The following is a 25,271-nucleotide window of genomic DNA, read 5'->3' on the forward strand; positions in this document are numbered from 1 at the left end:
CTTCTGAATATTAGAATTGGGCGTTTTCTAACTTTCAAACTCGGATCCAGACAAGCAATTTGAGATGTGACTTTCTTTTTCATCCAAAGTAAATTGAATCAGGCTTGACATGTCTGTTTCGACAGGTGTACACATGTGTCCAGTTAATGCATAGAAATCTATTGAGTTAGTTAGTCCAGAGTTAGCAATAGCTTATAAAAGATCTAAATATCTATATATTCCTTTTCTATAAGGCAAACGTTAAATGAACCAAATAAATTTATATCCTTCTCTTCTTTTTCTTCTTCTATAAGGCATGATTTGGTTAAAATCACCAAAAATATCTATATGTTCCTCTGTAGATTAAAACCCGTGAAGATCCGGGGTGGAATAGGTCTTCAGCAACCCATGCTTGCTGTAAAAGGCGACAATGCTTGTCGTAAGAGAAGACATACGGGATCGGGTGGTCAACTTGGTTGATGCATGTCATTGATCCCAATTGCGTGGATCGATGCTTATGATATAAATCACTTGATTGTCTGGTCCAGACTCGATTATTTACAGACCGTGTCATATAGCTGGAATATTGCTGAGTGCGGTGTTAAAGAACAAACAAATATGTAGGTTAATTTAACCAAGTGACTTTGTTCTGGACTACTAAGGAAATGGTATGTAGTCAACCGAAAAATGGTGCTACATCTGTATAGTTAAATCTCTAATCATGTCGTTATCTTGATTTTCAGCACGTGATTTTGTTTTGATAACGTTTTTTTTCTTACGGACCCGGGACCCTTTAAATTGTGGAACTGGATTACTTTTTAAAGCTTTTTCAATAAAGCAGATTCACAAATTTCTGTTACAATCGAACATTTCTACTCATATGTATAATAGAGCTCAATGACAAGCAACAGAAATACTCATTTGACGATTTTGTTTATTAGTTTGTGTGTTTAACACGGCACTCAGCAATATTCCAGCTATATGAAGGCGGTCTGTTAAATAATTGAGTCTGAACCAGACAATTCAGTGATTGGCATCATGAGCGTCGATCTACGCGATTGGGATACGATGAAATGCATCAATCAAGTCAGCGAGCCTGACCACCCGATACCGTTAGCCGCCTCTTACGACAAGCAAAGTCGCCTCTTACGGCAAGCATGGGTTGCTGAAGACCTATTCTCTACCCGATCTTCACGGGGAGACGATTTTGTAATCGCATTCCGTTTCAGGATACTACTAGCCTTAATTCTTTATTAAACGAAATTGTATGTTTGTAAATAAAGGAAGCAAACAGGATTTGTGGATTTGTAAACACGAAGCTGTGGTATGTCCCCGCAAGAGCAAGCACGTGGCTTATTCCCAAAGTAGGCGTGGCTTTATGCGGTAGATCACAGAGCCTTGCCAGTCCAGTTGCATGATTGACAGCTGTACACTGCTCGGCGGTGTGTTCAGCGCCTCGCTTGAGCCCGCCCACTTCATAGCCGAGGTGCGCGCCTAAGCGAATCGTGCCGCGCGGAAAATAGTCCGTGGCTGATACGTAAACAGTTTCAGATATATCGACTGACAGTTGAATGTGAGTAACATTTACATCTAGTCTGCGTTCGGGCAGGGAAACGGTGCTCGCTTCCCCACGTGGAGATTGTTTTGAAGCAGTAAGGGGCAATATAAACGAAGCGGAGCGATTGTGACGAGCCCGTGTCAAGTGTTGTTCAATTCAACCAAACATACACGCAGTTTCAACAGTGTTGGTGTATCAGTGAGTTGTCGAGAGGCCCGAGTGTGTGGGGTTCCAAGTATAGACTCAGCCGGGGCGATCACCGGCCGTGCAGTGGTCAGCGGACGAACTCTCGGACATTGAGGGAACACGACAACCCTCGGGATGGAGTACCCCGAGTTGCGGGTCGTGTGTGTGCTGCTGGCGTGTTTAGTCGCCAGCATTGAGGGTATGTCTCATTACCGTGACGGGATACTAAACGATAACGCCAAGTGTGAACCTATCACTATACCCATGTGCCTTGACATGCGATACAACTTCACTCGTATGCCTAACATGGTGGGACATAGCAATCAGAAGGACGCAGCTATACAAGTTCACGAGTTTTTACCACTTGTTCAGATCGGATGCTCCAAACTTTTGAAGTTTTTCTTGTGCTCTTTGTACGCTCCAATGTGCTCTGATATGGTGGAGGAGACAATGATCATTCTAGCTTGTCGGTCAATGTGCGAGAAGGTGAAGAAGGAATGTGCTCCTGTCCTGGCAAGTTTCAACTTTCCGTGGCCCGAGATGCTCTCGTGCGAGAACCTCCCCGACAAGAGCAATAAGGACAACTTGTGTATCGAGGCTCCCAACGTCACTGAAGAGCCTGAATTTAAGACCGGAGCACCTGTTGAGCCCAACTTCGATTCATTCAATCCAGAACTCAGGCGAATATTCGAGTCATTCAGGAAAACAACAACAGAACCTTCGAAATACGGACGTCCTCATTACAGGGACAGTGACATCTGTCCGACGAGGTTCGTGCACGTGGAGAAACTGGAGGGCAACAACTCATGCGCCCCTCGCTGTGATATCGACGTTTATTTCCGCGAGGAAGACAAGGCTTTCGCGGAGATATGGATGATTGTATGGGCGTCAGTATGCTGTCTGTCAACAGCGATCACCGTGTTGACTTTCGCCATCGATACGTCCCGTTTCAAGTACCCCGAGAGACCGATAATATTCCTATCAATGTGTTACGCCATATACTCGGTAGCTTATATGATACGGGCGATCACGGGTCCAGGGGCTATCTCGTGTGACAGAGGTCGAGATGGACGGGAGTTCCTCATCCAAGAAGGACTTGAGAGTACGTGGTGCATCATCGTGTTCCTCATCCTTTACTTCTTCGGGATGGCCAGCTCGATATGGTGGGTCATCCTAACGGTCACCTGGTTCCTCGCAGCCGGTCGCAAATGGGGCCAAGAGGCTATTGAGGCTCTGAGTAGTTACTTCCATTTAGCTGCATGGGCTATTCCTGCTATAAAGACAATCATCATCCTGACAATGAGAAGGGTGGATGGAGATGAACTTACAGGATTGTGTTATGTAGGTAATCAGGACACGGACGCTCTAACGGGGTTCGTCCTGGCCCCTCTTATCGTGTATCTTATTGTAGGTACAGCGTTTATTCTTGCAGGGTTCGTGGCGTTGTTCAGAATACGAAACAATCTCAAACACGAAGGCACAAATATTCGCAAACTGGAAAAACTTATGGCCAAAATTGGATTATTTTCTGTTTTATATACTGTACCAGCTACATGTGTTATTGGGTGTTTATTCTATGAGAGAATGAATTTCAGTCGGTGGCGGACTCTGGCCATGCTCCGTCAGTGCCACGGAAAGGAGAGCTGTCACCTGGAACATTCTATACCAACAGTAGAGGTGTTCATGCTCAAGATCTTCATGTCGCTCGTGGTGGGTAGCACAAGCGGGATGTGGATCTGGAGCTCTAAGACAGTTGCCTCCTGGAGACAGTTCTTCTCAGCAAGGTTTTCCAGGAGGAAGTCGAACTATAATGCAAACTACCACCAAGCACCTGTTATTGTCATGAAGCAGCAACATGGACCTAAGTGTATGCCCAAAGTTGCTGGTTCCAGGGTGTGATCCTTCTACTGCCAGGAACTGCTTTACACAGTGTATGACTGAGTGAGGATTTCACAAAATGGCAACTATTATTACAAAGCATTTTTTGCCAAATTATCATGATCATTGTTATATAGTCACCGGATCTCATTATCATATCACGTGACTGTGGCTTGTGTTTGTGACGACAGTGAGAAAGATTGTGTGGTATCGATGGACAAGTTGAAGATGTGGAAGATGTGGAATACACTGACTGCCAATACATGACGTTCTGTTTCATTTTCTCACTTTTATACCTTTTCTTTACCGCAGACAGCGGAGCATTTTTATCATGGAAATTTATACTTTTCTCAGGATGCTTAAGGTAAATTTAACTTTTTAAAGTCTTAGTCCCTCTCCGAGGTTTGTAAGGTTTGTGAAAATGTCACTAGGTTTGGTAGGCCGTCAAGTCACCTGGATGAACTAAAGAGAAACATTTCCCCGCCTAAAGGCCCTTGGGTATAAAATTCGGCAAATCTGAGAGAAAGCAATGTTGTTTACCCAGTTCCTCCCATCCCTAAGCATGAGAGCACATAGAGGAGAGCTCCTCGCCCGTCTCTCAGTTAACGGATACGTTCAAAGACAGCCAAGTGAGTCAATATGAGGACCCGCTATTGACAAACACAGTGTGCCGGAGTCCCTATCTGTCGGCTTAGCTATTGTAACGATGTGTCGGGGGGCGATCAGCGAGACAAACCCGTGTCCATACCTGTGACCAAGGCAAGTTAGCACACACAGTCAAGCAATGTAGATAAGGGGGGTTGTACTAGGTAGAAGGTGATCGTAATACGAGATTGATTAGAACCTGGGCAATCATCTATCAATCATGATGAGAAAACACGTTTTATCTGCGTAGAGTACACGAATTCCTGTGTCAACCTTTTGACGGTCGATGTCTCCGCTTTGGCCGTGCAAGAATTCGCTTTGAAGTCCAATGTATCAGAGCATGGGGCCCGGCGATGGCGGCAGTGCGAGGCCTGCTTGTATAGGGTGATTATCAATATTTTGGATGAATACTAAACCCCCAATTTCATACATGATATGGATTTTGGAAACCAATACAAACACGAACCTCTTTGATGTAGTTTGAAAGTATTTTCCTTACGTAAGAAAAGCATTCATAATCGATCGCGCTATCAGTAGTGTTTTTTATCAAAGGAATTTCAATGACAAAGTGTTCTGGATACGTACGCCGCAAGCCAATGACATGTAATGCATGAACAGTTTTTTCAGACTTGGACTATCTAACCTCTCGGTCATAAAACATAGTCGATGAGTTCCGGCATAAATATTTATAAATTAATTGGAACCATGTGAGGATCTACAAGTTTTATTGTGCTTGGGCTGGACTGAAAGAATCTCACTTGGCTATAGTTTGCAATAGCTTTAAACGGGAGCGGAATATTGCTTAAGGAGTAAGAAGCTTCCTCAACAGGAAATTAATGAACCTTTCGGCATATCCCCTGTGCCCTATTTGTATTCGATAGTAGTGGCTCTGTGTTCAATATCCGAGTCAAATACAGACGCGGGCTATGTTTACGGAAATACTAAATCTAAATAACACTGGCGTATATGGGCAATGTACCGCTTCTTATCAGGGAGGTGATTTATGCAGGTTGATACCGAGTCGACGAGTGGCTCGTTCTGATTTGAACAAACAACTTAAGGCAATGCTTGTATAGTTGAACAGTGTCATTCGGGGAAAGCCGATATGAATTATTACCTAATAAAGTATGCTATTTGAAACTGACACCGACATAATCAAACTATGTTACATGTATGTGGTTAAACACTATCAGCTGAAGAATTATCTCAAATTCGATATATGTACGATAAATGTAAATTCGATAAATTTTAGCGCAAAGGGTATAAATGCATGAATAACCTTGCAACATTTTTCAAAGGATCAGTGCGAAATTGTTTCTCACATCTTGTTTCAACCGTTAAATCCCAACCACTGCTACCTCAATGAACAAACTTGTTATGAAAAAACCCCAACAAAAGCGTTTGAAATATGGTTCATTATTACATAAATTCACCGTGATAAAAGGTTTCTAACATAAATTTGCTCATGCTTGAAATAGGCAGATCTACGAGCCCTCGTGTCATTGATTGGAACATTTATGATCTAAGCCGGGCATTATGTTACCTATGGAGCGAGGGCAGTGTGCACTGGTTGATCGATCAGTGAACGACAGGCTTGCCATCTTATCGATTTTACGTTGACAGCCGAACAGATACTTGTAGTGGCGATGCTTCTTAAACGTCATCGGTATATTTCTCTGAATCCTTGTAAGAGAGTTTATGTTTTACAATGAATTTGCAGTAAATTATAAAAAAGCATGAAAATAATCGGTATAATTTGAGAAGTTTGAAAGACATCAAAGACCTAATTAAATTTCAAGTTAACTGAAAAAGAAAATCGACAGGAAATGTAAAATGTGTAATTTATTGCCGATAAGTGAATGTTAAAAACCGTTTCAATGATGAAAACTGTTTAATTTATTCCAAACATCAACCGCATATTGTAAAATGATATTTTCGTATAAAACATATCTTGAATCTTAAAACTATTTTCAGTTTTAGATAAGGAGAAAAACATGTTTGAGGTCGTTTGAGTGCGCCTCATAAAACTCAGGATGTTGGAATAGAGGACTGATCTGGGGCTTCCATAAGCCCTTAATATGTCAAAAAGAGGGAGCAAAATGGCCCCGGTTGGTTATCTGTATGGACCAAGGTTGTGCCCCCCACATTGAATCTCAATTGGGTGATCAGCCGTGCTCTAGCCGTGTTCTACATGGTGCATATTTTACGAGTCTTGTAATATGATCAGGGCTAATTTCAACAGGTATTGAAACGTATAATACCGGAGACGGCTATGGGATGGGGAGGGTGGTGTTTGGTGAGAGCGATTTGTTTCCCGGGAGAAGAAGCCTACGTGTTTATGAAGAGGCAGAAAGGACGATCCGCTCTGTTGTTAGTGGGCCCATCTTGCCTGGAGAACATTTACAGATGGGGGCAATTTACACATGTGAACATCTCTTTCATGTTTCCTTTCCCCAAGGAGTATCTACACTTTCCCCACAACTTACTTTCCCCTCCGAGCTGCCGCCTGTTTCCCTTTATATGGGTGGACCCTCTGACTCATTGCGCGGGATGGGTGTCCCTTGACAAAACTTAAAAGATCACACGGGGTCTCTCAAAAGTCAATCTGTTTTCAGCCAGCATCGAGATGCAATAGTTGACATTTACACAAATCTTCAGATCTCTCTTTTTACACAGCTTGATATGTTTACGGATATGTCTTAGTAGGTTATAACGATGATCTAAAGCTTTATTTCGAAGTACAGGAATGTGTCCCATCTTCACATTTGTATGTAATATTCGCCACTTTCCATTTTTGTGTTCATTCATCCACAGGCGTTTTTTCTGTTCTTGCAACAGAAGTTAAATAAATTATTTGTTGTCAAACTAATGAGAGCGTATTGTTGTGTACGAAACAAACAATGACAGAGTTGTGTGTCTTCAGCTCTTTTGCACGAGGACACCACACAAAGAGTACGTCATGTGATCCCGACAGTCTCGTCATGCGTGAGTTGCAAACGAGAGGCAGATGACATTCTGTGCGGAACTGCTTTTGGCGGCCATCTTGTTTGCAGGATGCACTAATTGCTCCAGACGTTGCTTCTGCGAGAAACTTCTAACTGGGAATTCCTGCAATAATTTCTCTCGCTTACCATATCGAGGGGTGCCTCACGGAACTAGAATCCCGACCATGTACATTCCATTTCTGCAGAAACTGTCACACACACCGTGCATGGTTCGGGATCAAAAGCTCCGAATCATAATTCTTGGCAGTAATGTAATATAATAGATCTTTTATCGTTTCCCCCTTTTCTCTGCAAATACCACACATTCCAAACCCCAGGAGTGATGGGGAAGCATAGTGGTGAAAGTTTCGCTCGTTACAACGAAAACCTGGGTTCGATTCCCCTCAAGGAAACATGTGTGAATTCCAGTCTTCGTCCTCCGCCTCGCCTATTATCGCTGGAAAACTGCTGATACGACGTAAAACAATATTCATTTATTCCCCTCCTCATATTGTTGAAATATTGCTAAAAGCGGCCTTAAACATCGTCGAAAAATCCATGTATTTACGTTTTAATCAAATAAATATGCTTCATGTCGGAAGTGGACAGAGCTACTCTTTGCTACAAACAGATTCCCATTTTCTCGCTTTACAGTTAGATTTCTACCGAGAGCATACCGTGCTAGTATTCAAGTCAAGTCCTTGAAAACGTCAATCCGTGAGTCATCTAGGCATATATCTTATATTTGCAATTCAAATACGAAATACCTGTTAGACAACGATCTCAATTCTTAATATTTTACAGGTCAAAGGTGAACCGTCAAGTACGTCACCGCTTGTGTAATGGCAGTCATCTAAGGATATCCCACTTACAAGACTTTGATGGTCTCTTTCTAACTGCTGCAACATCGGTAGATAACCTACTTATATAACGACACGGGGACAGCTCAATTCGCATACTTTCGTCACCTGATAAATCTACGACTGAAATAACGGTTGTGCCTGAGGGTCGTGATACCAACAGGTTTTCCGTGTTGATGTGTTGTCATGGCAACTGCCCTCCGGGTACATTCCCTGTGAAAAACACATAACTCCATCAAACTGGATAAACCTTTTAGAAAGCTTTGTTTTCAAGAAGTTGCAAACTCTTTTTGTTGTTTAATTGGTTGATTGGACAATCGTTTACATTACATCATTGAGCCTTCATCCCATAAGTGGTATTGGCAGTGGGGATAAAATGGAGAAATGATTCAGTTTAAAGTACTTTAAAAAGTCTGTGAAGCAATAGTTAGTATAATTAAGTTTCTTTCATATTTATTTTGCAAAATATATAATGAAATGCAGACCAACAGCTCATGTAGGACTATAACAAGTAGTATAGATACCACGTAGAAAAGGTTGCACATGTGTACAATGCGCCGATCAAAAACGACATGAAAATACTGGGACATAAAATTATCGAAATTAGTTATAGTATTAGTTTTGTTCAAATTATTCCAAAGTATACTACTGAAAAACCGTTAAGGACAACCGATTCTTTCATATTACTATAGTTAATCTGTCCTGATATGACGGATTAACTACAGTAATATAAAATAATCGGTGTTGCATTATATCTTTTGAGTAGTATAATTCAATGAAGAATACTAAATATAGCCATGCCTCAAAGTACAAAGTAGCTTAACTAATCCGTGGAAATTAAATCTAGCAAAAAATGGCTTTAGACAATTAAACCTAGACTAGTCGCTGAAATAAAACTATTTTACAGAAAAAAAGTTTAATTATCTTAATAAAATGTTTAAAAAGGAGCCTAGGAACTCTATCCATTTTCAGATACTGATACTCTAGACTTGCCTAATGTTATAGACTTGCATGGGCTGTATTCGATATATTTGTTTCAGGGTCTGTTTGACAGACTAAATGGAACCCTGCACATGCAACTACACGTAGACAGTAGCAATACCCGCTGACTGGTACAATGAATATAAGCGTGCATTGTGACGTACAATCTAAACGAAGAGTGACAGTCTCCGTCTCGCATGGAAGAGGAACGCGTTTGATGCACGCCGTACGCCTGTGCCAACGCATGACAATGTATGAAGTCAATGTTTTTAATCATCCAACCGAAAACAACCATCGTAGGATTGTACAGATTCATTCACTCACAACACTGTATATACATGGACAGGTAAAACAAAACATAAACATCACATGCAAGTGTCGCTTGAACTAAACAGGTTTTGTAATTGGTTTCTTTTGTAATTTATTGTTACCATTTAAAACATACTAAACCATGTAATTACATAATTATAACATTTTTCTCTCAAAATGATCATTGTATGACATTGGGTTAATGGTAATTATAATATTTTGGATAAATTATAGAGAATAGGTAATACAAATAGGCAGGTAATTCACTATCTGATTTAGATATTTTAGTCCTAATATAACCTATGTTTATGTACATGCAGAACACATAATGAACGAACAGGTTACAGTAAATTGCAGTTTTGTTCAACTCGGGAGTGGACTCACGACGGAGCATAGTTCAATTTGTTTTGAAACAATTTTTTCCAATAACTAAAAAATTCATAAATTAAATTCAGATTTAATTTGTTCCCCTTTTCTTGTTGTCATTCTTATAAAGGACATTTTGTTGTAACTATATTTTTTCGACAGCAGTTTTTGGTACGGTAGGTCGTTATATAGATTCTGAACAAAAAACGTTAGGGATCATGAATAACGTTTAGAATATTTTCCAAGTCCAAGCACACAATTTCATAAAAATATCCCCCAAAATATTCATGATCCCTTACTTTTTTTGTTCAGTATATTATATAACATGTTCATGATATGAAATTCATGATACTAAATATGAATAGACAATGATTGAGGAAATTCCGAAAGACAATTTATTATATTGTCGTGGCCTTACGTGTCATAGCTTCAACGATGAACCAAGAGCGAGGACGGAATACGGGACACGTGCACAACACACACATCAATATTAAACACAACAGACATATTTACGTATTTCTGGCCACGCTGGCTATTGTGCAATTGTATTTCATACAGGAAAAATAAATATGTGACTGAGCGCCATATACGAGATGCAGTAGTTGAACAGATGTTCATGGATTATAATAAGGCAACAACCCCAACCCCAACAACAACAACAACAACAACAACACAATAATAATAATAATGATGATGATGATAGTGATAATAATCATCATAATAATAACAACAACAACAACAACAACAACCCTCTTAGCTGCATTTTATATTTTAATCTGATGATGATGATAGTGATAATAATAATAATAACAACAACAACCCTCTTTGCTGCATTTTATATTTTAATCTGATGATGATGATGATAGTGATAATAATAATAATAATAATAATAACAACAACAACAACAACAACAATAATAATAATAATACATTATTGAAAAACTAGTAGTACGTGGATTTCATCTTCTTGATGGCGTTACTATATAGCTGTATATAAATGTATGTATGCCAACATCGGAACTTAATGAGGCATGTACATATGTTTAATGATTGTAAATATGTTACATACAATAGAACATGGATGTACAGATTTGGAACATTTGACATCCTTTGAAAAGTCTTGATAATATCGTTGTGCATTCCCTGTATGTTGTCACAACACGGTATTATTACTTTTAACAAAACTTGCACACATTATGCCCCATACTTGTCGGTTAACGGCACAAGTATAAATTTGTTTTCTACTTTAATTTATCTTTAACACACCGTGAACATCGTCACAGTTGCTGGTTTGTGCGTTTCTCTTTGTTAAATATACAGACTGTACTTTCATCACACGCAGCGTTCCTCGTAAGATGATTTACATTATAGGTTAGTCTGTATAAACAGTAAATATCTGGTCCTTTACAAAGCACGATGAGGCGACATGTGGCGTGTGTTTTTAAGAAAACATGCAGATATGTTCTGGTAAATTAATTGTTTGTCAGTGCCGCAGAAAAGACCAAAAATATATATTCATAACTTTACAGTATGGATGTCCCATGCGGTTGTGCTATATACATACTAAAACCTTTAAAGTAAAGATAACACCGAAGGATAGATTAATACCCATAGAAATCCCCGTGACCACAACACGAATATAAGATAGCGTCATCATTGCGACAATAACAAAAAGTGGATGCTCCCGGTTTAAATACTTAGCTCGTAACGGTTGCTAAGTTACAGCTTGCGCTCGTGTTTCTTACTGAATAATGACTATATAATATAACTAAATGTAAGAACTTGACGATGAAAAAAATACTTTATTGGCTACTAACTTGAATAATAATTTACAGTTTGCTTTAATTCGAATAACATGGTGTCCTTATAATGGATTCTCTGTTTTGTGATTTACGTAAAATTAATATTGATGGACATGGTGTATTAAAAAGGTACACAAATTTTATTAAGAAATTAAACAGATTTAATAATTTAATATCTCAATTGCTATGATATTGCTTTAATATATAGTACAGGAAATATTATAATCCCTGAGATATTCCTATTTCACAAAGGGAATATACATCTGTGAAATATTCAGATTATACCTAGAAATAATGGTAATATATATTTTTAGATATATTCCTTGAAACATAGACACACGGTCGCAGCAAGGTGGAGAGTCAAGCAGAGCTCCACCATCACTAAAGTAGGCCGCACCCTCCGGGCAGGGGCCGTGCTGCCTCGCCAGGCTGATTGTCTCACTCACGACAGCATGATCCATCCATCCATCCATCCATCCATCCATCTATCCACACACACACACACACACACACACACACACACACACACACACACACACACACACACACACACACACACACACACACACACACACACACACACACACACACACACACCAAAGTGAACTTTAACCTAACACACACAACAAAAATAACAACAACAGTAGCGGCATATCCAGCCTCAGCAACAACAACGACAAAATCGATTGACAATATTTTGATTGACAGTCACATCTGTGAGCGACTGACAGTGAGCGATGGCCTCGCTGTCAGCTGTCACTTTCAAGCTCGCCGTGAAGGCCTGTATGTTGGTTAACTTAGTCTGAAAGGGTATTTCGTACTGGATTCACAAGGACATCAAATCAGTCGGGTCTGAAGTCACACTAATACAGCCAGACTGCGATGGTAAGCCTACCCTGGTGACCATAACCTATATTGGTCAAAATAATATATGAGTCCTGTCATGGGCTCAGATGACCGATGCAAATATTCCTGAGTGAGTGAGTGAGTGAGTGAGTGAGTGAGTGAGTGAGTGAGTGAGTGAGTGAGTGAGTGAGTGAGTGAGTGAGTGAGTGAGTGAGTGAGTGAGTGAGTGAGTGAGTGAAATGTTTCTGTATTTTTTCCCATTTTGAAAAGTACAGCGATTTAAAAGGTAAAGATAAAAAATAGGTGATGTTTTATGTCATCCAATTACATGGACTCATGGACCATAGTGTGTCTCAGTGAGTGAGTTTGGGTTAAGGCAGTTTGAACACTAATTTTAGTAACACCAGGGCGTGTCGACTTCATGAAGATGGAAAGCACGAGGTTTTCCTTTTTGGTGAAACACACACACACACACACACACACACACACACACACACACACACACACACACACACACACACACACACACACACACACACACACACACACACACACACACACACACACACACACACACACACACACACACACACACACCGAGACACAATCATACACACACACACACACACCGAGACACACTCATACATACACACACCGACACCGACACACACCGACACACACACACACACACACACTCATACACACACACCGAGACACACTCACACACACACACACACACCCCGACACACACACACACACACACACACACACACACACACACACACACACACACACACACACACACACACACACACACACACACACACACCGAGACACAATCATACACACACACACACACCGAGACACACTCATACATACACACACCGACACACCCACACCCACCCACCCACACACACACACTCATACACACACACCGAGACACACACACACACACACACACACACACACACACACACACACACACACACACACACACACACACACACACACACACACACACCGACACACACACACACACACACACACACACACACACACACACACACTCATACACACACACTCACACACACACACACTCATACACACACACACACACACACACCCCAACAACAACAACAACAACAACACAATAATAATAATAATGATGATGATGATAGTGATAATAATCATCATAATAATAACAACAACAACAACAACAACATACACACATTCAGAGCTTATCACCAAGCAAATTCAGTACATCATGGATTCAATGCACGACAGAGATGGGAACAAGTCACGTGACCAGCACGGGGAAGTCCGGTACAGTCTCACCCTTCCGTCACATTACAGGAGTAACGGGACTGTTAAAATGACAAATTGTGCATACAGTTATATGTTCCGTGTTTTCTGTTCTGACATCTGGCATAAAACACGAACATTAAACCTCCGAACAATCACTTGCATGTATCAAGTACGACACGCTTAGCCAGTGTGTATGCATGCTAGAAATAGAAAATGAATTCGAAATCTTAGGTTAGAAAACCGGGGCGGAATTAAAATAAATATTATTGCTTCAGTTCAAATGTAGATTGTTTTAAAACTATGGTTTTATTGTGTTAGGCTGAAAGTAAACCCGATTAGATGTGGGAAAGTAATTTAATTTCTGAATAAATCCCAGCAGTAATAAAATTGAATTTATTTTATCATTTAAAAGTCAAATTATATTTAATTGTACAATAGATGATAGATTCCGTAAAGAGCCCACATGCTCATTATACAGGTTTCCCTGAAAATTTTATTTAACATATTCCTACTCATCTCAAGGAAAGATGGAGCGTCTTTTACGAACTTGATCGTGGATCCAAACGGCAAAGTTTTGTACGTATGAACACATGTAGAGATGTCAAATCAAAGGGACAAATTCATATTAAAATACTCATACGAATTGTGGTACATTTCCATACAATAACGATATTGGTGTTTGCGACGGATGAGCTTTGAGCACGATTTTGTGTGGATTTCAGCATATAGTGATGACTATATTATATCATAGTATATTAATTATGAAATTTAATATGATAAATAAATAAATAAATAAATAAATAAATAAATAAATAAATAAATAAATAAATAAATAAATAAATAAGGAACGAACGAACGAACGAAGGAACGAACCTTCCTTCCAACCAACCAACAAGCAAATGATTGATCATTACGATGATAAAAACTATGACGAAGATGATGATGATGATGATTATGATGATGATGATCATCATAATTATCATGTACCCTTCCACATTGATATATGTACCATTAAACGTGAATTGTGACACAGTATCATCGCTCTTCATGAAGACAAGAGTACAACGAGATCATGTCTCAACCTGAACTATTGACATCTATCAATACACAGAAACGATAAGAACCACTCAAGTATCCCAGCCTACCAACCATGACGGAACTGTCTCTCATGCCGCCTCCAGCACGGTAATCAACAGCGGATGTATTATTCACACCTACAGGTAATCATGCGTGTTCTATCCCAAGGTGTCATGAGTAGAGATAGGTAGACCGATCGCATCGATTCAGCAAGTTGGCCTAGCGTGAGAGACTGCAGGATGTATAACAACTCGATTCAAGCATAACGTTTGTTAGAAAACCGTCTTGGAGCCTTGGGGTAGCCTCGTGGTTAAAGGGTCTGATCGTCACGCTCAGGGGTCTAGGATTGATTCCCAACATGGATACAATGCGTGAAGCCTTTACTGGAATATTGCTAAAAGCGGCGTAAAACCATATTCAGTCACTCATCCCTTCCAGCGAGATTCGTCGGTGTACAGTTCGGCGGTGACGTTGACAAACAGTTTATTCGTCAAGAGGGCGATATAGCGTCTGATACCTGTTTGGCACAATCGATTTGATCAATACAAAGCGACATACATATTTCAGTGGTGATAAATAAATAAATAAATAAATGAATGAATGAATGAATGAATGAATGAATGAATAAATAAAAAAAATAAAAAATAAATAAATAAATAAATAAATAAATAAATAAATATTGCGGCTGATAATTCAACAACTAAAAGCAATTTTGTTTGCAATGCTAGAACGAGCGAATGTTGTTTTACGCAATGGGCAGCACTATTCAAGCTATATCAATGCGCCTGTGTGACAAATGGTAGCGCGCCACACCCACTTGACCATCACTGTAGCCGACAGATTGGGATACTGTTCATTGGTCTATCCGACCCTGGAGCTCCGGGGGTTGTATTTTTCATCAGGTGACTCTGACCTTCTCGATTAGAACCAGTACATATAAAATAATAAAGAATATATGAAGTTAAAGAAAACCTAACTCTTGTTCTGACTATAATTAATTTGTCATAGCTGGTGGATAGTGCACACACAACTTTCCAATTGCGGGTGTTCTTTAACTTGTTTTGAGTGGTATATATACAAATTTCCGGCTTAATTTGATGAGGAAACAATACACCCATAGTTTTTGTTTGTCTTTGGCGCCGCAGTCAGCAATAAACAAGCTATATGACATCGGTATGCAAATAATGGAGTTTGAACCAGACAAACCAGTGATCAATGGTATGACAACGTGCCAGGAAGGCGCGGGTACGATGACACGCCAGTCCACCAGATCCATTTTGGTCGCCTTGCGTAATTCCATCCTGGAATGACCACGGGGTAGAATATGTTGACGATGACGAAACTAGACTTTGTTACTCCCACAAAGCACTGTACCACACACTCTTCTGAGGAAGCCGAGAAAAGTTTAGAATTATTTTTATTAAGTTCCCTTTATTTGTTCTTCGGAATCTCTTAAGTTTTCTTGAATTATAGTGAGTGAGTGAGTATGGTTTTACGCCGCTTTTAACAATATTCCAGCAATATCACGGCGGGGGACAGCAGAAATGGGCTTCACACATTGTACCCATGTCGGGAATCGAACCTGGGTCTTCGGCGTGACGAGCGAACGCTTTAACCACTAGGCTACTCGCCCGCCCCCTTGGATTATAAAAAGATGTGGGTCGTCGATACCTTAAGGTGATTAATAGTTAAGGTATCAGCATACCGGCCTCTTACACCTTCAAAAAATGGATGTCAAAATAGATGTAGCGTCATACTAATCTTTCAGCCAAAGCTCAACTGAAGAAACATCGAGAGTATAAAATCAATAAAGAAGACTGACTTGATTCTGCAAGCTTGGAAAAACAGAGTTTAGGTTGTTCCTTGTTGGAACCAATACCATTTACAAAAACAACATCGGCAGTATCGATGGCGAACACACCTGTACCGGCAGGTGCGGGGATACAGCACCAGCACCAGTTCATCACTACCGCTATATGTGCATCGGAGGTGGCCATGACAACTGTTTCCTCGTCTTTACACGTGTTCGTGCACGTACAGACTCCTGCCATTCAGCCCTGTACCCCCACTAGCAATGTTGAAGTTTTGGGTGAGGCCCCAGTGCGCTACCTCGGTGGACCTGACCCGGTCGACCGAAGCTGATGAAGCTGGAAGCGTGTATCGGGTGTTCAGCCCCTTTGTTTTGCAGGCCAAACCATATATTTAAACACAGAAGGCTCTTCCCAATGAGAAATAGTAACTTTATTAATATTGCAATAAATGTAATCTTTGCATAGCGTGCACTACGTTACATTGTTAAGCCTATAATGCATGCGTATGTATGAGGGCGATAACATTTATAATGCACTAAAAATAATCCATGCATGACTTGGACCACATTTGTATTGCACTAAAAATAATGCATGCATGACATTTCGATTTCATGCAAAATGCGCTTTGAATGATTGACAGAACAATTTCTATAAATTCAAATATCTGTTTGTGCTCTGTATATCAGGACGATGTTTGTGTTCTTTAATCCCCACTGTGTTTTCTCGACTATGTCACATGTGGATTTTATGAGACATAACACGTTTATACCTAATAAAACAAACCTACTTTTCCATTAACGTATTGACTGAATGAAGAGTGAACGTGCATTCTTGTGTTTGTGTGCAAAACCTGATGCTACATTATTTTGACCAGTAGGCTGAAATTAGCTTTAACAAAACACTTCTACGGCCAGTTATACAGAACAAATGAGTCACAATTCAGTGTTATGAGAAACGTTTTAATCACATTGGATTGCCATGAGACATGCTGTAACATGCGTATATTTCACACACTGACCGAGGAATACATATTTGAAAACGGCAATACATACAGAAATACTAAATTAAAAAGGAGCAGTTGAAAAAAGTAATGGCCTTTTTTCGGTACAATGTGGTTCTTGCAGTTTTTACTTGTAAAATATACAAATTCTGACATACAAAATAAACAAAATAAAATATACTTTCTGAGTAACAAAATATTCCTATAAAATACTATACATGTATAAAAAGGTCAAAGTGAGATACAGTCAGTGCATTATATATATATATATATATATATATATATATATATATATATATATATATATATATATATAAAGCGACAAAAACCTTTCCATATCAAATAGAAATAGAGTCGATTGTACGATTCCCACTTTATTATGTTCATGTGTTAAACAAATGCTCATAGCAGATATATGTGCAGAACGCCAACAGGCATGAACGTTTATTTCTGTGTATCAGTCGATCTGTACATAAGCAGACAGGTATTCGCCATCCACCCTTTGACTAATACCGAATCATGACGAGCATGTACACCTAACTGATTTCACTATGAAGGTACATATATATATAATGGTTAATAGTGCATATAGGCTCATATACAGATGAAATGAAAATATGATCGCAATTTAATCAAACTACCCAGAACCTAATGAATGACACCATGACAATGCTTTATGTTTCAATGAACCAGTACAGATCCTTATAGAAATGTATCAGTCGCGTGGTCGTATGCCATAACATGAATACGCTTGATCATTCGCACATATGGTGTGAAATAATAAATACAGACAAATATGAACAATTAGTTACGTTTTGTCGTGTTTACATATCTGCAGTATTGATAAACATGCATGTATGATGGTTAGTATTACAATAATGTATAAAAAATAATGTAATAATTAATCGACACTGCCCTTGTGGTCACTTTCAGTTTGATCCGATTGAACGAAGCACATTTAATTCACAAACGATGGTTAAGGTACATATTGTTGTTTGTTTGTTTGTTGAACGCCGCACTCGGCAATATTCACAACATATTTAGTTGAAATACCTGGAAATGTTCCCTCTCTATGTTTACAGTACACGGTTTTATCCTCAAAACACTTTTTTCAAAATTATATGTCATATATCGACAATGTTGAATTAGTATTGAAGTATTGATAAAAATATTGATATATACGACAGTACTGGAAACATTATTTAAGTATTTAAAAAAATGTTGATATATACGACAGTATTGAAAACATTAAGTATTTAGAAGAATACTGATATATATATATATACAACAGTATTGACACAATATTTAAGTATTTTGAAGAGTATTGAATTATAGGAGAGTAATGACAGTATTTAATCATTGAGAACAGTATTGACTTATTCGTGAGTATTGACACATTATTTAAGTATGGAGAAGAACATTAGGAGAATAATACTGGGATGAGAATCGAAAATAAAGTCGCCACGATGTGATGCTGCTCACAGAGACGTATGCCGTGCACGTAGGACGGTAACAGCTAACAATAAGCTAGTTTCTCTGATAATGACGACGGTAATTCGCAAAGACGGGACGGAAATTGACGTACGTGGATGATTTGCGAATGTTGTCCATGCGGCTAGCACATTGAGAAAGTTGTTGAATTGAGAGAGAGAGAAACACGTGTTTACAAGTGCTACGGTGCTTCGCGATTGCCCTCCTCAAGGGAAACTTCAGTGGGCCTGGAACAGTCCCTGCATGCTTCAAACACATTTCTGTGAAATTGGAACATATGTTGTGTAAACACTGAAATCATATGCAGGCTGTGTCTGCTGGAGGCGGCACACAACGCCGAACTCACAGATCGGCTACTTTGATGCTGGAACAGCTGCCTAAATATCTTGCTTAATTATAGGGAGAATTTCGTAATACGCCATAGCACAGAATGGGCCATTAGGTGTGTCTTTCTTAAGATGCAGGTTTTTGCCAAGAATACTTATATGTGGCTGGCTTGGCTTGATATATCAACCGCCCTACCCCCCCTCCCACCCCCCAACCCCCCCCCCCCCCCCCCCATTTCTTGGGAGTTTGGGATAGAATATGTCCGAAGTACTCCGAGTTTAAAAGAGCCGACTATATTGAGGATCGTGTGGTCAGGTTGTGTGTGACTTGGCATATTGCATGGTATCGAACCCAAACGGTTTCCATCGTTGCTCATGTTATCAGCCACTGGTTTTGTCTGATTAACGCCATATTAGAGTGAAGGAGTTGGGTTTAACGCCGCTTTGAACAGTATTCCAGTTAAATCACGGCGTGTCAGCTTGATGTTGGCGCAGAACAGGTAATGCAGGTCTTAGACGTTTACCGTTTTGGTGAAACCCACGAGCACGGGTATGGTGCTGACAAACCTAGAAACATAAACGGGGTGTGGGGAATAGAACAAAGGCGACTTAATGGTGGTCAGACTCAGTGACTTGGTTGATTGCGTGTCATCATTCCCTGTGAGCGTGGATTGATGCTCATAATATCATTCACTGGATTGTCTGGTCCAGACTCGATTATGTACAGGCTACTGTCGTGTGGCTGGAATATTGATGAGTGCGGCGTAAAACACAACTGCAACCATAACATATGACCAATCTATAATGCAAAGAAGGTTTTAAGGATAAATAGAATATCATAGAGATAATATTATGTACAGACCAAATATGTACACCATATCTTATTCCACAAGAGATGCACCTCCTCCCCCCCCACCCTCCTCCCCCCACCCCCCTCCACCCCCACCCCCCACCCCCCCCACCCCCCACCCCACCACCCGCCCTCCAGGAATTCAATTTGCATCGCACTAAAATAAATCAACAATAAACTGTTTTGAGATTTCACGCTTTGAATCTAGAATAGGACGTGTAAAATTTATGAATGTTTAAAATATCAAATATATCATAAAACTTTCTTCCTGAATGCAATAAAATATACATATATATTACATTCTGTGACGTCATGCTGATGTAGTGTTAAAATAGGCTGATAAAACGTTGTTGTTAATATGAGACGCGCATAAACATTTCAGCAGTTATAAAACATATGTACATCCCACAGCGTTACAGTAATGGTGGGATAGTTTAATGGTTAAGATTTCGCTCGTCACATCGAAGATCAATTTTCGACTCCAAAAGTGAGTACAGAATGCAAGGCCCAACAATGATATTGCTGGAATATTGTCAGCAGTGAAAACTTACTCACTCATTCACGCGTTATAAGAATGTTTTCTCAATTCCGCATCTGATACCATATTGTTTATTTCCATACAAGCGTTTTACCATTTTGGGGTTGCCGTTTTTGGAACCATTATGTGATAACGAGTTGCATCGGATGAGTCGATTATTCGTCTGTGTCGAACTTCTTAATCCCAAATGGTAAATGCAGGTGCAAAATTCCTTTGATATGTCGAAATGAGAATGGGTGCAAGGATGTCCACATCCACCAATTTCAAAATAAACATTAATTTAAAAAATATTTTTATAACAAATAACTAAGCAGTATTTCATGTTTAACACGAACGTGTCTATTTTGTAGCTAACTTTGGATAGTATTCCTTGCGCGGTGTGAAACTGTTCCCGAAATTTCTCTTTGCTGGGTCTCATCGTGTTCGATAGATAGCTGAGTTGAAATGGGGTTTAACGTCGCGTTCAAGATTATTGCACTTATACAGCGACGTGCATGCACGTGTGTGTGTGCGTGCGTGCGTGCGTGCGTGCGTGCGTGCGTGCGTGCGTGGGTGTGTGTGTGTGTGTGTGTGTGTGTGTGTGTGACTGTTTGTACTAGTCCCGAGGAATGCCCAATTTATAGTGCTAGCCCACTGAAATACCATGCCACTTTTTAACATGAATACGTACCTCACTCAGACACAGTATACTGACTCCGAGTCGACCAGTTTTATGCCCTTAATGCCGCACGCCAGACAGGGTAACAACAAGTAACATATTTTAAAGTGTTTTGGTATGACGCAGCCGGGGATCGAACCAAGGACCTTCCGTTCTCCGGGCGGACGTTCTACCACTAGACCATGGAGGCGACAGAAAATTACAAATATATAATACGTTTGTGTGTGTATGTGAGTGTGTGTTTGCGTGCATGTTTGTATATGTGTATGTGTGTTTGTGCGTGTGTGTTTGCGTGTGTTGTTATAAGTACATATTACTGGACATTCCATGTGCTTGTCATGCAAAAAATCAGTCACCCATGGAGAAATATTTATTACATGAATAAATATACATTTACTCAGTAGGTAGTGTAAAATTTTATAATTATGCGTGTATTTCAGTTTCAAAATTTGAAGCCCCCCACAACCTCTGGTTACTCTGCATGAGAGTAGGTTAACTGCTTTCAATTTGCATAGCTCGCCATGCTTGTATTATAAAGCTGGTATCATGTGGAGAAATATATGTTTTGCTGTCGGCTTTTCACTGTTATATCATTTCATATGCTATTAATTTTGCTTGAAACACCCATGGTTACAATCATAAAATTATAAAAAATGATGTTTTGTACGATAGATTTTGTATCATAAAAAAAAGAATAAATATGTCATATATTAGCATAATAATATATCCAGAAATGAAAAATATTTAAAATCATCTTCATATGTAAGTGAAATGAGATGAAAGAGTTTGGAAGTTTCAAGATTCACCGTCAGTGTTTCCAAAGTACACAACCTATTTCACGTGGCCTTAATTACTATGCTTGCAATAGACATGTGAAATCTATAACACATTTGAAATGTACACACGCGGTTACTGCCGAAGGCCACGCTAACTACGATCCATAGCATGTCGTTACTGAAAAGCAACACAGACCTAGGACATCAAAGGCATTAATAATTACCGATCAATACTATGTAAATGTATCCATTCAAATTATGAACAGCAAACAAACGGGTATATGAATGCTTTTGATACTATTAATACTATCTTCCAGCGTGGCATAATCACACGAAAGAGGTAAAACTCGGTGTTCAAACAAATGCAACTGCAGATTTGGAAATCCAAATAAAAAAGTCCTTTCATTTTGAAGTAACGTATTTACATATACTGAGCTACTTAGAAAAATTCAACTTTAATTTTAGGCAACTTCCCCACGGCGAATTAAGCAAACTAGCTTCAATTTATTAAGACGGTATGCTAGTCACAAAAGAATATCGGCAACATCAAAGATCTCATTAATTGCCAATCTCCCTTTAATGAGTGGCGTGGTTTCGTTAGGGTGATTATCGCTGAATGGAACCGAGAAATCCTAATTTTTGGGATTGAGTTATAAAGATCAGCTCATTAGTATATACAACACATGAACGCAACTGGATCTGGCGTTGGAGGGGGTAGTATGGCCCCAGGGCTGGGCTCCGACAAGTATTACAAATATTCTTTGAAGAACAACTAGCTTTTAATATTAATTAATCACATTGCATAGCGTCGGTTTGTGGCGTACATATATTTCACAGTTGGATATCAGAATCGCTGCATGAAACTTGGTGTGGTATTGCACGAAACACCGGCTTCATCTGAGAAAATAAGATGCAAATCTGACATCAAAGGGAGCTAATTTATTTATATGATAATTTCATATTATTAGGTATGTAACTAGCATGCATCATAATGGATGGATAATGTGGCATGTGTTAGTACTTGATTTAATTACCTGTCTAGATTAGTGTTTTCTAACAGCCTATAGCTATGTTTTGGCCATGGAGCCATAAAAGATATGTACAATATACCCGCGAATACCGTGATTATACCTCAGTGGGAAGATATAGAGATATAGTGGATGCGTAGAGGGATGCCCTCGTGGTGGCATAAAGTGTGGCGGAGGTGGTGTCGTGTCGTGGATGCGTAGAGGGGTGCCCTCGTGGTGGTATAAAGTGTGGTGGAGGTGGTGTCGTGTCGTGGATGCGTAGAGGGGTGCCCTCGTGGTGGTATAAAGTGTGGTGGAGGTGGTGTCGTGTCGTGGATGCGTAGAGGGATGCCCTCGTGGTGGCATAAAGTGTGGCGGAGGTGGTGTCGTGTCGTGGATGCGTAGAGGGGTGCCCTCGTGGTGGTATAAAGTGTGGTGGAGGTGGTGTCGTGTCGTGGATGCGTAGAGGGGTGCCCTCGTGGTGGCATAAAGTGTGGTGGAGGTGGTGTCGTGTCGTGGATGCGTAGAGGGGAGACCTCGTGGTGGCATAAAGTGTGGTGGAGGTGGTGGTGTGTCGTGGCGTGGATGCGTAGAGGGGAGCCCTCGTGGTGGCATGAAGGGTTAGTGGAGGTGGTGTCGTGGCGTGGACGCGCAGAGGGGAGCCCTTGGAGTGACATGGAGGTGGTGGAGAGGCGTGTCGTGTCGTGGCGTGGGTGCGTAGAGAGGTGCTACCGTGGTGGCATGGAGGGTTGGTGGCTTGGCGTGGCGTGGCGTGGCGTGGCGTTGGGCGTAGAAGGGTGCCCCCGTGGTGGCATGGAAGATTGGTGGTTGAGCGTCGTGGGGTGGCGTGGCGTGGAGGCGTAAAGGGGTGCCCCTATGATGGCATGGAGGGTTGGTGGCTTGGCGTGGCATGGCGTGGAGGCGCAGAAGGATGCCCCCGTGATGGCAAAGGTGGTGGGGTAGTGGCGTGGCGTGTCGTGGGGTGGCGGGGCGTTGCGTGGAGGCGTAGAAGGGTACCCCGTGATGGCATGGAGGGTTGGTGGAAGTGGTGGTGGAGTGGCGTGGCGTGGCGTGGCGTGGCGTGGAGGCGTAGAAAGGTGCTGCCGTAGTGGCAAGGAGAGTGGTTTAGGTGGTGGATGACAGTAACAGAAAAATACTCGATTTTTCACATTTAGAACTCTCGAACGAAGTAGCCTGGATGAAGGTGGATTACAAGATGTAGTCTTTGACAATTAGACAAACAGGCACCACGACGTTTGCACCACCACCTCCGATGGTATCAGCATGTCCAAACACAACAACGTCACACCAAGTCAGAGGGGATACGCACACTTTCACAGCACAAACTTAAGATCACACATGTCTAAGATTTTTGCTTGGAATAAACTCTCTTTGAAGTCGATATATGATAATTCCTGAAAAACTAGAAGCCGTCTTTAGGAGTAGTGTGTTGAGATGGAGACACTTGAACACTGTCTGGGGAGCACACGTGCATGTACGAGACAGAGACCGACGCCTCATTGGCTAACTTACACGCATGGCTGCTGACGCATGCGCTGTATTGTATATTTATAGAATGAATGAAATTCAAAACGCGATTGCTTGAAAAAACTTGACAATTTTAACTGCATGAGTAGATGGGTACTCACAAGCTATTTATCGGTAAATCACAGCCCTACAATGGAATGCTTGGATGTTAGAAAACCAGGGGACTTTTTTGTGTGTCAGTTAACGTAATTAAATAATCAAAATATGAATAAGTATAGTATCATAGTTAAAAGTCGGAACCCGTATAATATGAACAGCAGTAAAAGTTGGAAGTGAACAAAAGCGAATTTGGATTATACTCGCCGTTAAGGCCCTTTCTCCTAGTGTGAAGTACTAAAAGTTTAAGTATATCCTTCATGTGAAGTGTTTTGAATGTTGGAATTATTTATAGGACATTTTATTCCCTCGTTTCTTCAGTCGATTAGACAAACTCATAAAGGATCACTAACAATTCTAAGATGCTCCAAACACACTCCATTTTCACAAATCAT

At 40.4% G+C, this 25,271-nt stretch overlaps 2 protein-coding genes across 2 annotated transcripts; one reads left to right on the forward strand and one right to left on the reverse strand.

The window, feature by feature from the left end:
* Positions 1-1,519: 1,519 nt before the first annotated feature.
* On the forward strand, positions 1,520-7,115 carry LOC124111243 (frizzled-9-like). The gene has a single exon (XM_046470893.2). The coding sequence runs from the start codon at positions 1,859-1,861 to the stop codon at positions 3,620-3,622; it is 1,764 nt and encodes a 587-aa protein (XP_046326849.1). The 5' UTR covers positions 1,520-1,858; the 3' UTR covers positions 3,623-7,115.
* Positions 7,116-23,960: 16,845 nt separating this feature from the next.
* LOC124112449 (protodermal factor 1-like) lies at positions 23,961-24,771 on the reverse strand. Its single transcript, XM_048384242.1, has 2 exons — positions 24,766-24,771; positions 23,961-24,332 (listed from the first exon to the last, which is right to left on the reverse strand). Exons 1-2 carry the CDS (start codon positions 24,769-24,771, stop codon positions 23,961-23,963), a joined length of 378 nt encoding a protein of 125 aa, XP_048240199.1.
* Between the last annotated feature and the right edge of the window lie 500 nt (positions 24,772-25,271).

The sequence above is a fragment of the Haliotis rufescens genome, unplaced genomic scaffold (assembly GCF_023055435.1).
Source record: "Haliotis rufescens isolate VD_foot unplaced genomic scaffold, xgHalRufe1.0.p SCAF_5, whole genome shotgun sequence".
NCBI classification, from domain to species: domain Eukaryota; kingdom Metazoa; phylum Mollusca; class Gastropoda; order Lepetellida; family Haliotidae; genus Haliotis; species Haliotis rufescens.

What these genes read in the sequence shown, in the direction of transcription:
- LOC124111243 (XM_046470893.2), top strand. Translation starts at nt 1,859, where the DNA reads ATGGAGTACCCCGAGTTGCGGGTCGTGTGTGTGCTGCTGGCGTGTTTA.